This window comes from Gouania willdenowi, chromosome 17 (genome assembly GCF_900634775.1).
Source record: "Gouania willdenowi chromosome 17, fGouWil2.1, whole genome shotgun sequence".
Classification (NCBI taxonomy): Eukaryota; Metazoa; Chordata; class Actinopteri; order Blenniiformes; family Gobiesocidae; genus Gouania; species Gouania willdenowi.
This window is the reverse complement of record NC_041060.1, coordinates 6,268,539-6,286,440: the sequence shown is the minus strand read 5'-3', so window position 1 is coordinate 6,286,440 and position 17,902 is coordinate 6,268,539. Positions and strand designations below refer to the sequence as shown.

Here is a 17,902-nt window from a genome sequence, read left to right as displayed (position 1 = left end):
TTGAATCACGATATATTGTTCAGCCCTACTTTGAAGATGATTGAGGTTTGATAAAACAAAGGATGGGTGGAGAGAACAGAGAAAAGAAGACGAGTCTTACCCCAGACAGTGAGTGTGATTTGCCTCTCAAAGTTCCCATTGGGGTAGGTGACAATGCGGCAGGTGTAGCTGCCCTCGTCAGACTCCTCCGTGCTGATGATGAGCAGAGCAGCGTTCTTGGTGGGGCTGGTGGTCTCGAACCTCACACGACCCGAGTATCGTCCGAACTCTGGTGAGAGAGAAACAAACCCCTACTTAGCACAGTCGTCCCATCTTTACCTCACCCCGGTGAAGCATTAAAACTGATGACATGGCACACAAAGGCAACAATTTTCAGTTGTGTGCACCATTTAACCCAATTAGAGTCAAGAACTCATTAGTGAAAATTAAAATGAGGACTTCATTTTTATTATGACTCACAGCTGCAGTACAATGAGTCAGCATTTTGTTTCAATCATTGTCAAAGGAATCCTCCACTGTTTTTGCAAATGTTCCTAAAACCTTTGAAATTGTACTTATTGGAAGATTTAAAGCCAACAAAACACATTATTTTGCACCATATTTGTTTTATTTACTTTTAAAAATTGGACTACTTTACAGTTTTAAAGCCTGTGTTCCACCATTTTGAAATCATGTGATTGATGTCACATGGCCCCATGTGCCTGTAAACATCCCAATGTTTTCTATTGGAGTGAAGCATTCAGCCGGATTTTTGATCATTTAGCAGCTTTTTGGGTCAAAATGCCAATTTGTGCCGCTTTTGTTTTCTCTAAATAATTAGGAAAAGTTAAAGATGTTGATGTAATTTTTATTGGGCAATGTCCTTTCTTCCCTCTGTACTGTATACAGGTTCCTGTGTGTATCTATCTTCTATCTTTTATTATGCTGTTTTTATTTTCTTTATCTGCTTCTGAAACTGTGCAATTTTTCCTTGTGGGACTAATAAAATTGATCTTACTTGTAAACATCTTGTTTACTGAAAGCTTTTTGATGAATAAAGGTCCCTTAGGAGAGCTCTTCTTCTCTGCTTCATTGTCTACTACCAAACCGCATGGTTGGAACTGTCGACCCCTGAGGTCACAAATGTTTTGTCGTTTTTATCCTCTTTCGGAAAACAAAAGAGGTTTACATCAACATCTTTACCTTTTCCAGATTATTTAGAGCAACCAAAAGCAGCACAAATTGTCATTTTGACTAATAAAGCTGCTAAATGATCTAAAAAGCTTAACTTCAATAGAAAACAGTGGGATGTTTACAGGCAAATGGAGCCGTGTGACATCATCAATCACGTGATTTCAATATGACAGAGCACAGGCTAAAACTGTTAAAAGTGTTGTAGTAGATCTTCTAATAAGTACATTTCAAAGGTTTTAGGCCCTATTTGTAAAAACAGTGGAGGATCCCTTTAAACTGATTTTAATAATTAAAAGAATGCCCTGACAGATTCAAAATTCAGAAATCACATTAAATAATGATGTTAATCATACTTAGTGGAATTATTTAGGTTTTTCCTGCTGCTCTTTGCATCAGAGTTGTTCGACAAACGTGTGAAAACCACCTCATCCTCAAAGGAGGTTGTGTTAAATTCAGGTCAGGCAACATTCTTGACCGAGGGGTCAACTTCTTTTTGTTTCCTTTAAAAGCTCCCACTCCTGCGGATGTAGGCCGTGTAGTTAACATGAGTATTTATCTGCCTCTAATGGCTTGGTGTTATTTATTGTGCTCGGCTGTCGTGACACCCTCAGACCATCCAACACAATCACTGTGGGAGTCTCAGGTTTTCAAAGTGGAACTTAGTCAATGGGTTTTGCTTATCTTTAGTCTCATCTCACCAAAGTGTGAGCTGTAATAAATGGGTCAAGCATCCCTCATTATCTTTGAAAAGGTGAAAACCTAAAAGTGTTTATCTGCTGAGATTACCGTGTGTTCTACTTTGTGGATTGACATTATTTCAGGAATTAATTCATCTAATTTCAGTGAATGTTTTTCAGTGCTGATAGGTGAAAACAAGCGCTGTTATGAGACGTGGCATTAGTTTGGTTCACTTGAATCTTCTCTGCTTTCACTTTCTGCTCAGATTATTTGGTTGTGTATTATAATGCTGGTGCTCAGAGCCCTGAGTGAGCATTGATTGACAGCCTCCAATGAGGAACTCCTTTCTTCAGAGGTGATGTTTTTGATTCTGTGCTTCTATAAAAAGCAGATTCTGGTCTAATCAGAGGGTTCATCAAGCTCTGTGTGTATCCCTGTCTGTCTCTGCGTGTGAGCGAACGTGCATGTACTTCTCACTGCTGTGTGTGTGTGTGTGTGTGTGTGTGAGGCCATAGTGTTCTGACACTCATGACGGGAGTAAAGCAGGGACTGTATGCGAGTAATATAGTGTATGTGGTGTGTTTATGCTTGTAAGTTATGTACTGTGTGTAATAGTTGAGTGCTCTGTCACTGCCAACACTGACCGGCTACTTGAGTGGGCGTGTCTTACTGTGTCAGGAGTACCGGCCATAATCAAGACATTTTTTGAATTTCCCCCCTAGTGGCAGGTCAGCAGAAATCAGGGGTTTAGTTACTCTTGAAAGACACATCGGCTTCATTCGGGTCAGATGAGTTTGGGTCGTGTTCTGTCGGGCTCGGGTCTGATCTTTTTTTTTGGTTCCATTAAAACTCTTCTCCTGCCACCACTCTTGTTAAGCCACACAATGAACCAAGAGCAGCAGCAGGAGTCAAAATAAGTGGCACTAAAACAGTCACAGCACCTCCTATTGTTTAAGCAGAATATCAAAGTACATACTGTGCTGTACCAGTTTTAATATCCTATTTGCAACAATTTTTAGCCAATTTAGGATATATCCTTACATCCCTACTAGTGTTAAATACCTGTAATCACACCGCGAGAATCCAAAAAACTATCAGATGCGTTCAATCTTGCTTCCTTTGATTGCGACTCAATGCGATCACAGGTTTTTCTGTATGACTTGCGGAACTGCACATGCCTGTTTTTTCCTCCTTTCATGTCACAACGTTTCTTCGAACTGCAGCATGTTAATCCACTTCTAAGGTCGTGACAGCTTCAGGTTATAGTTTACAAAAGTTCTACCAATGAACTGTGAAACATTATTTGGAAATCGTAATAAAGTGGTTGACAAAGACGATGCTACGTACTCGGAATAGACATTCAAACCAAACATAGTGAGCAGCTCAAATGTAACTGAACTGAAACTAAGAACATGTTGAAGATCCAGATAATAAACACTTCTCTTTACCTGTGCCTATGTTTTTAAGAAAGTTCTGGTACTCAGTTTGGAAACGCGTGCTTTCAAGCATCTAAATGTTAAATGCAATCAATTCTCTAAACCAGACGTGGGAAACTGGCAGCCCAGGGGCCACATGCGGCCCTCGGTCTGAATTTGTGCAGCCATCTTAAAGTAAAGACCAAAAAAAAAAAAGATTCCAAAAATACAAAAAGAACAACTAAAATTCACAAAATGGTAACAAAAAGGACTCCACAAAATAACAAAAACTCGCAAATGGACAACAGAAATATGTGCCTCCAAAAACACACAACAGAACAGCAAATATACACAAAATGACAACAAAACTAAACAAAAAATCTCCAAACACACAAAAATAACCAAACACACACAAAGATTACAGATCAACACAAAAAGACTCATGAGACACAAAATAACTACAAAAATAAACAAATTGGCTCCAAAATCACCAAAATGACAAAAAATATAAATCACTGCAAAAACTCACAAAATAACACAATATAACAAAAATATCCAATAAGACACAAAAAACACTTTAAAAATACAAAATAACACAAACACAATAACAAAAAATGACAACACCCAAAACAAAACACAAAAATATACAACACAAATCCAAAAACACACAAAAATGAGAGAAAAACAGACTAAACCCTGTGTTCTTTTCTGTGTTAATGCTCAGGTTGGTCATTATTCTAAATGGCCCCCGGATCAGACAATCATATTTTTGTGGCCCCCGCTGTGATAACAGTTGGCCATCTCTGTTCTAAACTGTCTCTGACTCTAGTTTTTATTTTATCAAGCTTTATATTTTTCTGTAAAATCTGATTGTAGTGCTTACATTTCTGTATTTTGACAGATTTCTGAACCCTAAAATGCAATAAAATAAATGTTTGGCCTTATTAATTCAAACTTCTATTTCAAAACAGAAATCATTCAATTAGGTTTTTTTTTTTATAAATCATCCATAAATATATATAAATATATATATATATATATATATATATATATACACACCTTTGTGACCATGCTCAAAGTGGGCTGTGATGATCTGCTCCTTACTGCCACCTTTGACCTCCTTGTACCAGGACACCTGCACTACCCTCCCCTCGCCCTCCGCCTCATAGTGACAGGGGAGCCTGGTTTGACTCTCAGCGAGAGAGTTCATGGAGATGACAGGTTGGGAGGGCTCCACAAAATCCCCATGCACGCACACCGCTGAAAAGAAAGAAGAAGAATGTGAGACGGGATGGGATTAACACGGCTTGTTTAGTGCTCAGATCCAAGTGTTAAAGAGATCCAAGTTGAAGACAAAGTCAAAAACTGAATGTATCAAGTTTATTATTTTCTTTAAACATAAAAACTTAAGGCTGATCAATGTACCAAACACAAATTAAAAGGAAGTTTTTATTCATAAAGCCAAAAGGGCAACTGTTTGTTGCCAAAATATTTTAACAGCAAAATATTCTATCACATATTCATCATGATGAGGAACGTCCAATTCCAGTTTAATACATTTCAGGGCTAAAATGAATAGACAACCTGTTCTGTATTTTATAACTACTGAAACATTCATACAGGTGTTTTTTTCTCTTTATGATCCGACTTTTTCATATCATATCATATATTTTTTAAATTACATTTGTGTTGGTCAATCAGGGCAACTTTTTGATCTATCGCCACATTTCTTTTTCCATGTATGAGTATTTTCTATTTATATGATGCAAAATTCTATCTTATTTCTGTAAATAAACAAATTATGAAGACTTATTGTAAGTTTAGGAAGTTCATGTCCTGAATTGTAAACAATGTGGACCTAATATTCAATTTATATGTACTTAATTTTATCAATGTCTACTATTCGATGTACACTAAACAACTTTTTAAAAGATTTTATGAATAAATTGTGTTAGAAAACTTTAAAACCTATTTTGGAAGAGAAATATTTAGTGCCCATTGTTTAAACACTGCATCTGCTCTGCCTGGTTTAAATTCTTGGTTTGCCCATATCGGGCTCAGCTGTGACATAAATTTTTTAGTATTGTACCATACTTTAACCATATTCTTAACAATTGGATTTGTGGTTTTTTTAAGTAAGTTAGCTTCTGAATCGGATAAAATATATAGAGGTAAAGAAGGGCTTAAGACCCTATTTTCCATTTCTGTCCACTGGGGAGCATCCGTTGTACTGAAATAATACCTGATGGACCTAAGTTGCGCTGCCCAGTAATACCACATTATATTTGGACATTTCAGAACTCCCTCACCATGAAATAAATGAAGTAGAGACAGCCTTATTCTAGCTCTTTGGTTTTTCCATATGAAGCTTAGTATTAATGTTTTAATCTTCTTAAACCAAACATTTGGAGGTGGTAAGGGAATATTCTGAAGGATGTACAGCAATTTGGGGAGTATATTCATTTTGTAAATGTTGATTCGACCAACCAGAGACATGGGTAGAGACATCCATCTATTAACGTTATCAGTTATTTCTTTAGTTACAGATTCATAATTATTTTGAACTATTAGATCCAAACTTGGGAGTAGTTTAATTCCTAAATACGTAAACTGGTGGACTGAATGAAACTGTGAGGTTACTACAGGAGGTGTATCTCTCTTTTTCTTGTCCAGCAGGAGAATAGAGGATTTAGATCTATTTATAGTATAACCTGGGATATGACCAAACTCATCGATTAGTTGTAGCAAGGCGGGGATAGATTTATCTATTTGAGAGAGAAATAATATTATGTCATCCGCGTATAATGAGAGTCTATGTTCTACTTGATCAACTACAATTCCAGAAATATGTGTATGTGCACGTACTGCTATGGCTAGTGGTTCCAATGCTAGAGTGAACAGGAGAGGTGACAGGGGGCAGCCCTGCCTAGACCCACGCATTATTTTAATTGGAGTAGACACAGTTTTGTTTGTCAGAATTTCTGCTGTGGGCGTAATATAATCTAAAATTAAAGGATTTCTCAGGAGTTTTTCAAAGAGCAGGGATAAACGTGACCGTTCAGCTCGTGGCCACAACCGGAACCCCCGGAAGAGAAATATTAACAAAATTGACCAATAACGTAATCATAGGCAAGTAATAAGATTTATTCATTTTATTTTTTTCTAATCAAATTAGCACAAAATCCTGACCTGATTTTTTTTTTAAAAAAGACATTTTTTAATTTAGAAGTGCATAATTGTCCTAAATCAGTTGAAAAAATGTAGGCAACCTATTAAAAAAACAATTTTCCAGTCGAAAATGCTATCATACAGTATACCATGAAACCAATATACTGTAGCTTTGAAAAGAAAGTAACGTGATGATCATTTTTGGTCATACCACCCAGCACTAACTCATGGCACTAAACATGGCTTTATACCATGACTGTAAAAAGAATGGAAGGGACAAGCTCCCCGGTGGAGTGAAGCTTTTATCTTTAGCGCTCCCCCTGCTGACTGGCAGCATAATAGGTCATAAACCCCGCCTCCTTAGTGATGACGGATGGGATGTTGGTCAAACTGTAAAGTTAAAATATTCGTCACATCATTTTTTTCCAAACCTAAACTCTGCTGTGATCATTAGTTATTATCACCCTACATTGTGTTCAAGTGCTCATTTTTCTGTGAAGTTATTTGAGGTTGAAAAACAGGATTTTACATCATATATGAAGATGTTTGACAGCCATTGATCTTGTGTAGCTCTTTCTGTGAATAGAAGTTACGTCATTAAGGAAAGTCAAGACGTCATTAACTAGATATTTAAGTTGAAATATATTGTGTTTTTTTTTTACTAATCTCTATGATCTGAACAAGCTGTTGGTTGAATTTCCAGCTGGAAAGATACTTATGTTCGTGGCATAGCTGGGCTACGCAAGTCATCAGGGCAGTACACTAAAAAGGCGGGGCGTGTTATCAAGGCTCCTCCCACCGGACCCTACTGCGCAGACTCTGGCTCCAAATGACGTAAAATTTGCAAGATGGAAGCACCCCTAAGCGCCATCTGTTGGCTTCAAGAATGTTGAGTGGGAACAGCTACAGTGCACGCACACTGCTTTATACTGTGGGAAACTGGCATATTTTCCTCTTGTTACACCATTTTGTTTCCTTCTTGACAAAAACAGAACAAAATATGAGCAAATATCCAAATCAATTTTAAAGGGATTCTCCACTGTTTTTAGAAGTCTGACCTAAAATCTTTAAAAAGTGCTTATTAGAATATATATCCCTAACAAAACGCATTATAAAGCAGCTCTAAAACTGTAAAGTAGTGCCATGGCATATCTGTTAAAGCTCGTATCCCACGGGGTGAGACTCCAGACAAAAGCCCTGCAGGTTGTTTTGACTGACAGAGTCACGCATATGGGCAGTCAGTCCCTGCTTCCACCTAACCTGCTCTCTGTTGACGTGCCACAGTGGAAAAAAAAACAGTTAAACTTCTATAATGAAGAAAGAATGGGTCATTGAGAATCATTATGCTGTTAAAACCTGAACAATAGTGTTGATGCACAACCACAGTTAAGTTGTTTTTCTGTTCACAAACACCTGTAGGCTGTGACAACACTAGTAAAAAGAGTTTCAATGTTTGATTTTCCACAATAGTAGATCATCTTACAACAAGGTTTCCCCAGCCACACCCCCTAATGAATGTCAACAAAACATTTTACCATTACAACACTAACAAATTTAAATGTTAGACTTTAGCAAACGAAATGACCCTAATACGACTTCTGCACTGCATGTACAGACACAGGTGAGCCGTAAGCACTTCATGTCATGTCAACCAATTGAAAATCAGACAAAACATGTATCAAAATGCTTGGAGACACAATTGAACTTCCTCGTCTTTGCCAAATGTTACGCAGTAGCAGGAAACCAGTATAAAACCCATTGAAAGGTAAAACCTCAGCACACTGGAAGACTTTGCTCAAAACTCTGTCTAAAAGCAGGGAATCAAACTTATAACCTCCTAGCTGTAAAAAAAAAAAAAAAAAAAAAAAAAAAAAGCTGATGTTGCCTCCTTGAGAATTAGCCGATACGTATATCGACGCGTTATCAGCATGAATCATACATATTTTTATTACCTATTATGTAGTGTGGAATGTTGGAAAAGGCTTGATTAAAGCTGCAGTAAGTAGAATCATAAGAATGGAATGGAGTCAACCACGCTTCCCTCCCTGTGTCGATCACAACGTGATCGTGCACAACTGTGGAGCTGTTGGAGATTTTTCTGATGTTTTACAGACTGACATGAATGCACGTATCACTCTCTAGTTACGGTCTTAATTTATGACCAAATGAAGCCAAAAATAGTCATCAACAGTAGGTATGAGAAACAACCATTTATTATTAACCGATGGTTTCATAAATATCCTAAAGATTATTCTACAATTAAATAAAATGAATACAAATAAATTAGAAGACCCTGAAAAACAACCTCAATAAATCCAATTAAAAAAAAATGTTAAATAATGCGCCAAAAACCCACTAGTTAAACTTAAACACAAGCATATTATACAATTAATCAGAAAAAATAAAAAAAGGTATTAGAAGACCATGAAAAATAACCTCAATAAGTCTAATAAAAACAAATCACTGGTATGTATCAGATACTTTAGATGCAGGCAGATTAAATCTGATACTTTTTGCTGATATCGGGCCGATATCCAATATAATGTCGGATTGAGACACCCTTAAACAAGAAGACAGTCATCAACATCCCCCGCCAAAAAAAAAACGGGAGAATGGCAATAACTCCGGAAAAAATCATTGTGCGCTTCTCATTTTAGAACTGTATTGATACCTTGAAACTACACACTCAATTTGGTTATCCTATCTTAAACAGTTTCTGAGAAAATCTGTCCCCTTTAACTCGGGACGGACATCGAACCTATATCCCCCTTCCACACCTTGCGGTAGGGGATAATAATGAGTAATTTCATCTACACCGATCATGTTTATGACTCTTTATGGCAAGCCAATAAATGTTTCTAAAAAGCATCTAATGTTGCATTGTTCAGTTCTTCGCCAACATGCTAATAGGTGGTGTTGACTCACATGAGAGTTGGGTTTGGCAATCAATGCTGTTGAATATCTCAGTGTCAATGCTGACTAATGACTGAAACTTATCACACCTGCTTAAAACGCCCAACTGTGGGACAGGAATAGAAATGAGAACCAGTCTGGCGCATCCACAACTCAAACAGAACAAGCCAAACATTTGCCCTTTGATTTTGGGGGTTGTTAACTTTTTTTTTCTCTCATTTCCCTCATGGTTACTGATTCACAAAGCTAAGTAATAATTAAAAAGAAGCCAATCCAGGATGCAAACTCCCACAGATCGTTCAGAGGTGCAAGGACACGCTGACAAAACAGCGGCGCACAGATGAGGGACAACGGGCCTCTTATCACAGGCTTACATTTGGGCAACAAAGAGCTACAGTGTGTGTGCGTGACCTAAATTAAGAGTACACACAGGGAGAATCCATTAAAAGGAAGGTCAAAAGGACTGAAGGTAAAAGTGAGCCTAGAGTGTAAAACACATACACACAACTTCTCTTAAACATCACAAGGCTGCTCATCAAGTTTTTCCTGTTCACTCACGTTGAAAACAACATTTCCACTCTTATACAGTAAACGTGCACATAGGCTCTTAATTGAACTGAAGAGGCATTTCCGTTTGTCGGTGATTTGGATCTCCACTCAAGATGAAAACAAAGGCAGAAGAAGAGCATCACCAGGATTAGTCACAGACACAGGAAGAGGGACCGTTGGCCAATAAGATCTGAGTCAGGTTCGTGAGGAATAAGAATGTGACGGAGCGACATTCTATAGCTCCACTCCTGTAAAGAACAAGCAGCATTTCAAACAGTTGAAGCGTTCATAGGCAGATCGTTAGATAGTAGGGGAAAGCCACAGTGTGCTGCACAACAAAGTCACAGCCAAGAATGAGCTGCACTTGTGTAGGAGACAATGCTTTTAATGCTTTTAGAAAATTAGTATTTAGCTATTCATTCATTAAAACATCCGACAAGCTGTATCCAAGCAATGCACTCAGACATGGTGCAGCAAAAACACTGAGAAAGTACAACTGAGCGTAGTTAAAGTATGGTTGCCTACAAAGGACAAACCACATCAACTATGCTGAATGTCTTTTGTAATGTAAAAGGTGAATAAAATGACAAAGGGATGCACGGAAATGAACATTTTTGGCCGAAACCGAAAACCAAAAATTAGAAAACCAAGGCCGAAAACTGAAGAACCAAAAGTCCCATTGCATTAAAGGCTCTGAATGCGTACCAAGTTCACTGAAATTCAAACATTGCAATTGTATACATTAATATTAATGCTTCAAAGAACAAATCAATTAAAAATATGAAAATATGTATTTAGCATGACATTACAACAATGCACAATATAATATAAAATAAACAGGTCAAAAAGATAGTCATCAACATCCCCCACCAGATTCTCATAACCTTTTTCTAAATGTCCTAAATCTAACTTAGATGTATACATAAGAAAATATTATCACATCAGAATATAAAACTACTATCTCTCTTAAACGTTTTAAAGAAAAGCTGTCCCTTTTGAAGATACCGAGAATAGAGTAAAAAGAGGAACAAGGGCAATAACTCCGGAAAAAATAATTGCGTACTACTCATTTTCGAACTCCATCAAGGTATTGATCCCCTGAAGCCACACACCAAATTTGGTTATCCTATCTTTAACGATTTCTAAGAAAAGCTGTCCTCTTTGAAGATACCTTGAACAGAGTAAAGAAAAATGGAACAAGGACAATAACTCCGGAAAAGATAATTGTGCACTTCTCATTTTCGAACTCCATCAAGGTATTGATAACCTGAAGCCACACACCAAATTTGGTTATTGTATCAAACAGTTTCTGAGAAAAACTGTCCCCTTTAACTCGGACGAACGGACGGATGGACGGAGCGCAAACCTACATCCCCCTTACACATTTTGAGGCGGGGGATAACAATAAAATCTTTAACTTGACCCCAGTCATACATTAAATAATATTGTACAGACCTATAACTGACTGGGCTGCTGAAAGAGAGTCAAATTAAACATGTTCTTTCATCAGCGCTCCGTGTGCATCATTTCTTGTGCGTGCTGGTTTAATTTCAATCCCATCCAGGTAATGATCTTTATAACGCAGACCAAGTACAGTCGTGATAAAGTCCAGAGGATCTCTGAGAAACGCCTTATTTCAGTGAGAAAAGTGTTTCTTGCACTTTTGGGACATTTTGATGCATGACTAGACATAACGTCAACTTGCGTTGTACTCTACCACAGACATGTGACCCTCTGTCAAATTTTGTCTGGTCTCCAAAAGCAAATGCACAAAATGAGTCCAAAAATAATTACCCCAAAAAACCTACACAAAATTACTGGAAAATATACAAAATGACAAAAAATAAACAAAGTGTACAGAAAAAGACAACACAAATACATCAAACGACTGCAAAAAACCAAATCACACACCAGACATAACAACAAAAAATATACAAAATAATACACAGAATTTCAACAAAAACACACAAAAAAATAGGAAAAAAACAAAACAAAAAACCCCCACAAAAATACACAAATTTAGTCCAAAAACACAAAAAATGTGCTAAATATGCAAAAGTAACACATAAATATAGAAAATAACAACAAAAACACACAAAATGACTTAAAAAAATACACAGAATGACAGACCTAACCCTTTGTCTTAATTTGTACTAAAGCTCAGATTGGTCGTTATTCTAAATGCTGACAATTTTGATAATGTGGCCCCTTGGATCAGACAATCACATTTTTTGGCCCTCACTGTGATAATTGTAACCCATCTCTGCTCTACCATCTTGATTGATTAACCACAAGGGAATCCGACGCCTCGACATGATGACACCGCAAATTATTGTTTGATTTAATTACCTGCGCGGGTACCACACATTCTAAAATTGCTGCTCTGCCCTAAGTTTTAATTATAGAGTGTCATATTTTAAAAGGTGTAATCAATAGAAAATCTGTTAAGCTGTATATTGAAAAAAATCTAGTAATTTAGTGCATCCGTACACGACACAGTTTATGGACCTAATTATTAGACTTCCACACATGAGCTCATAGCTTTAGCCACTATTCTTTCACTGTCTGTCTTTATCACTTAATAATTCAGTTGAATCCCCTTTAATGATCCTTATTTAGACACAGAACTGCAGTGGAGTAGACTGTAAACATGAACTGTGTTCGAAATGTCACACTCCGTACTATACGCTACAAACTCAATGAGGACTGATATCTGTCACTTATTGCTTGGATATTGTCTGTTTTACATAATTAGTATTTTATGTACAGGCCCTTTCCAAAAAATTTGAATATCATGGAAAAGTTGTTTAACTTTTTGAATAGAATTATGGAAATTAAACTTTCATAGATTATAGATTCAGGGCCCACAATTTAAAGTATTTATTTGTTTATTTTTACATCATTTGGGCTTCCAGGAAGACTGGTGAGGAACAGAACCCAAGCTGCTTGAAGTCCAGTGTGAAATAACCACAGTCAGTCATGATTTGGGGTGCAATGTTCTGTTCTGTTCCTCACCCGTATTCCTCCAAACCCTTGGACCTTGATTCCAGAATGAAAAGCACACTTTACTTTCATCAGAAAAGAGGACCTTGGACCACTGGCCAACAGTTCAGTCCTTCTTCTCCTCTTTGTTTTCTGCAAAAACTGAAAAGTAAATGGTGATTTCTTCACAGTATTCTAATTTTTTGAATTCCTGTTGTGAGTTTTATGAGCTGGAAGCCCAGATTATGTAAAAAGAAACAAATAAATACTTGAAATCGTTTACATTGTGGGCCCTCTATAATCTATGAAAGTTTAACTTTTTGAATAGAATTATGGAAATTAAACAACTTTTCCATGATATTCTAATTTTTTGGAAAGGGTCTGTATACGATGAAGTGCAAACTAGGGCACAATAATATTGGAATACTGTATCTCGTTTTCCAGCATAAAATCTGTGGCCCACATGAGATCAAGCCACTTCTGAGCACGTTCTGAGCATTTACAAAATTTGGGAAAAATCCTACACTTTTATTTTATGGGAGACCTTTTCATGCATTGGCGCAGTCAATAACAGTAATTTTTTTAGATGTCTTCCAAGCAGAGTTTTTCTTCGTATTAACGTGAAAACTTTTGGGATTAAAGTTCAATTTTTTTAATTTAGATTTTTTTTACCTTCTGTATAAATTCAGGACACTAATTTGTGATAGTGGCTTGGATTAAATGTTCAAAGGAAAACCAACATAAATCATTTCTACAGCCAGTTCTCTGATGAACTGTGATATATGATAGATTTGTGAAATCAAACCACACCATCATTTCACAAAACAAATGTTTGAAATTGAATCAGTCATGCAGGTCAAATGTATTAGTAGAGCACATTTTATACAGACGGTAACTGAAATAAAGACATGAATCCAGGTACTTTGTTTAATTTAACAGTACAACAGTAGAACACAAGCAGAAGTAAACAAACGACATCACAGGGTGATTTAGAAAACTAATAGTTTTAATTAGGGCTGAGATTTAGCCTCATCTGATTTTTGGGTGTAGATTTGATTTATATTGCGATTCTGATTTAGTTGTAGTTTTGGGATTCGATTGTGATATTGTGATTTTAATTTCCTTATTAACCTTTAAAAAAAAAAAAAAAAAGTTGAATCATAAACTTCCAGAAACAACATGAGTCATAAATAATTCAAAAACAACATTCACATCATGATTCACTAGTCAGTCAGTCGCTCTGACATTTATTTTAACAGCAGTAATTCGCAAACTGGGGGACGTGACATCATGATTGGTGGCGAGAACGGCCTTGCTGAACATTGAGGATGAAAAATAGAGAAAAAATTAATTATTTGCACTCATATCACTTTATTATTACTGTTACAAAATAAGTGATAACACATTTTATTTTATCTTTATTGCAACAACAAGAAATTGTCAAAATTTTTATCTCTTTTAGTAAATTATTTTGAAATTTTGTTGCGATGGGGATGGCCCTGAAAGTTTGTCATTCGTTAAAGTTGAGCACAAAATAAAAAGTTTCAGAACCACTGTGTTAACCTATTTAGACATGGTTAAAAACCTATTAAAATATTATTAAAAATCGATTCTAGGAGGAAATGTACATTTTAATAACACCAAAAAATTAAAAATAAATTAAAAATTCCATAATATCGTAGTTAATTTTTTCCCACCTCCAGTTGTAATAGTTTTCCCTTACAAAATCTGAATTCAGATTTCTATCCTGTTAAATATCTAGTTTTCTGTGTTGAAACTAGGGGTGTAAGAAAAAAAAAATCGATTTGGTGACATATCGCCATATTTCACCGTGCAATTCTCGCATCGATGCAAAAAAATGTCCAAATCAATTTTTTTAATCATGTTTTTTAACAGAAAAAAAAAAACATTTAATCAGGCTAACATATGCATAGCACGTAAACACCCGGCCACTAGGTGTCAGTGAATTACATCAGACCTTGTTAAACTACCTCACTCCTCCATGCACTTTAGCTGGAAGTTAATGGAACTTCATTTTCATAAAACATACTGAGCACTTATATAGATGTATGTGGTTATTTTAAAAAAAAGAAGAATAAGAATTTAAGAACTTAACAGAATTAGAATCTGTCGTCGAAGCAAAAGTTTAACTTTTTTGAAAAATGTAATTTGACAATTTGATAAAAATACCACTTATTTTCATATTAGTAATTGAATTACAGTTAGTTACCATTTACTCGTTCTCACACGTTAAAAGACTTAAATGAATTGCACTTCATACCATTTCGTACTTGTAAAGGTGAAATTTGTAATTATTGATATTGCGATGTATATCGTACTGTTTAGTCTCGTGATATATTGTAACACGACAAATTGTGAATCGTATCATATCGCTGCACAATTAATCAAATTTTAATGGTGATCACAATTTTGGTTGCCACGCGAGAATTAATACAATCATCGGCAATATTTGCATTACATTTTTTTTGCAAAATTCTTTTTTAAAGCTTTATTTCGCACTGTAAACTATAAACATAATTTGTTTAAAAGTATTGTGACAAAAACACAGATTTTTTTTTAACATCTATGTATAAAATAAGGGTGTGCCAAAATATTGATACGATATATTGTACGGTACGATACGTTATATATATATATATACACATGATACACAAAGACAATGCAGTACATACACTGTACAATGACACAAAAGGTGGGGGGTGGATATATATACAAATGTACACTGTGTGTGTGTGTGTGTGTGTGTGTGTGTGTGTGTGTGTGTGTGTGTGTGTGTGTGTGTGTGTGTGTGTGTGTGTGTGCGTGTGTTAAGAAGAGCCACTTTGTACACTTTGTTTAACTTGGCGTCATTCGTATGAAATTGATTGACAGTGTTTTGTAATTCCTGTGAAAAAAATTCAGTGCAGTAAATAAATTCTGATATTCTTCAGTGACAGATATCGTGATGTATCGTGGATGAAATTTCCCGCGATATGTAAATTATCACGATAGTATAGTTATTGTGGGGGGACATATCGCGATATAGCGTATTGTGATGTACCTGGCGATACCCAGCTCTAGTATAAAAGCAAGAAATCTCTAAAATTTTAAACTTAACCTTAGGTTTTGTTTTGTTTTTTTTTTAAAAAAAAAAAAAAAAAAAAAAAAAAAAAAAAAAAAAAAAACAATAACTCAAAGTTCGTGAGGGAAGGTGAAGTCATGAAAACTCACCAATGAGAAAAAGTGAAGCCAAACACCAAGTCTGTCCCTCCATCGACTTCACTTTCAGCACAAGTGTAGAAACTTGGTTTGTTTGTCGACTCACACCGAGCTTTCAATGTGTTCAGTTCAGCTGGGGACATCAGGGTGGAACAGGTGTTTCCTTCTCTTCTCACATTAACGGTGGAAAAATAATGTCTCCTCGGTCCCCAAACAGCCCGTCATGAGTTATAAAAACACCTCATACACCGCTTTATGTTTCAGTTTAACGCTAAAAAGTTCAGAGAAGCGTGTAGGTTATAGTAAAGGCGAGCACTGCTCAAACAGAGGCCTGTCGGTGTAAAGGTAAAATCCGTCTGAAGCTGGTTCACAAACTCACACACCTGTTAGACGAGGCCCCGCCCACTTAACAACAATGCCGCGCCCACATTATTAAAGGTTGCGCAAAAAACGCGCATTTTTTTTTTTTTTAACTCAATCACAAAAAAAAAATATTTTAAAAAGTCCCAAATTCAAAATAATGTCTATATATATATATATACACTTTATTTTATTGAACAAATTTGTGCACAAACTTATAATATTAGTGCACAGGAACACACAGGAATTTCATTCTCAAAGAAGGAAATAAAAGAGAGCAAACATATTAGAATATATGCCATAAATACATTTACCAGTAAATTAATAGGGGAGAAAATTAAGAGGAGCACAATGGGTTTCGCATATTAAATTATAAACAAAAATTCTACAAATACACAAAAGAATAACACAAATACTTAATGGAACAACAAATACACAAAAGGAGAAAAAAATGCACAATGGTACAACAAAAATACATGAAAGAACAACAAAAGTACACACACCAAAAACTATATAAAAAAAAAAATGTACAGAGAAATACACAAAAGAACAACAAAAATATTGAAAAGGACACAAAAATACAAAAAAAAAAACAAAAACAAAAAAAACACAACGGGACAACAGAAATACACAAAAGAACATTTTTTTATTTTAATTTTTTTTTAAAGGACAACAAAAGACACAAAAGGAGAAAAAATACACAATAGGACAACACAAATCCAAGAACAACATACATGACAGGAAGAAATCCAAAATTATCGAAAAATACACAAAAGAACAACAAAAATACATTGGAGTCGTAGGACAACAAAATGCACAAAAGGAGGAAAAAAGTTTTTGGCTTCACAATGACATTGGTCTGCGGTTTTCTTAAAAATATGATGCTTTCCTAAATAAAATGATGTGTTTTGGCACATTAAATCTTTAGTTTTTGTTTGTTTTTCCACAGAGTTGCATTGCAAGGAGCTAAAACGACCAAAAATGTGAAACTACAACGATTTGCTTTGTTTTAAAATGTACTTCTTTTTAGATAGGTCCCTGATGGATAATAATAATAATAATAATAATAATAATAATAATAATAATAATAATAATCATAATAATAATCATAATAAATGTGATTTAAAAAGGGTAAGGCAGGGGTGTCAAATGCATTATAAGTTACAATTTTATGCGTTATTATAGAAACTTCTAAGCATTTTTCCATTTGAGTGCAGTTATTGCACTCTAGTTTACCTCTCATAGATAATAAAGCAAACTACTATTTAGAGAGAACAGAATATCAGCCCCATCTGCCAAAGTTTTCAGTCACAAACATTTTGGAATGAACTGTAAATAGTGTTTTTATTCATTATTAAAGGTTTCCTTGTAAATGAAACAGCAAAATCATGCTGCGCGCACAAGCCGTTGCTGTGGCTAACCTAAAAAAAGGAAAGCCTTGACAC

General features: G+C 35.6%; 1 protein-coding gene across 4 annotated transcripts in view; it reads right to left on the bottom strand.

Annotated features, from left to right (window-relative positions):
• Positions 1–16,473, bottom strand: part of LOC114479554 (nectin-4-like) — a 33,057-nt gene extending 16,584 nt beyond the window's left edge. For all 4 annotated transcript variants that reach the window (XM_028473292.1, XM_028473293.1, XM_028473295.1 and 1 more), the window contains exons 1-3: positions 16,110–16,473; positions 4,326–4,526; positions 101–268 (exon numbers count right to left, since the gene is read on the bottom strand). In XM_028473292.1, coding sequence (XP_028329093.1) covers positions 101–268; positions 4,326–4,526; positions 16,110–16,152 — 412 coding nt within the window. In that variant the 5' untranslated portion in view covers positions 16,153–16,473. The remainder of the gene's footprint in view (positions 1–100; positions 269–4,325; positions 4,527–16,109) is intronic.
• Between the last annotated feature and the right edge of the window lie 1,429 nt (positions 16,474–17,902).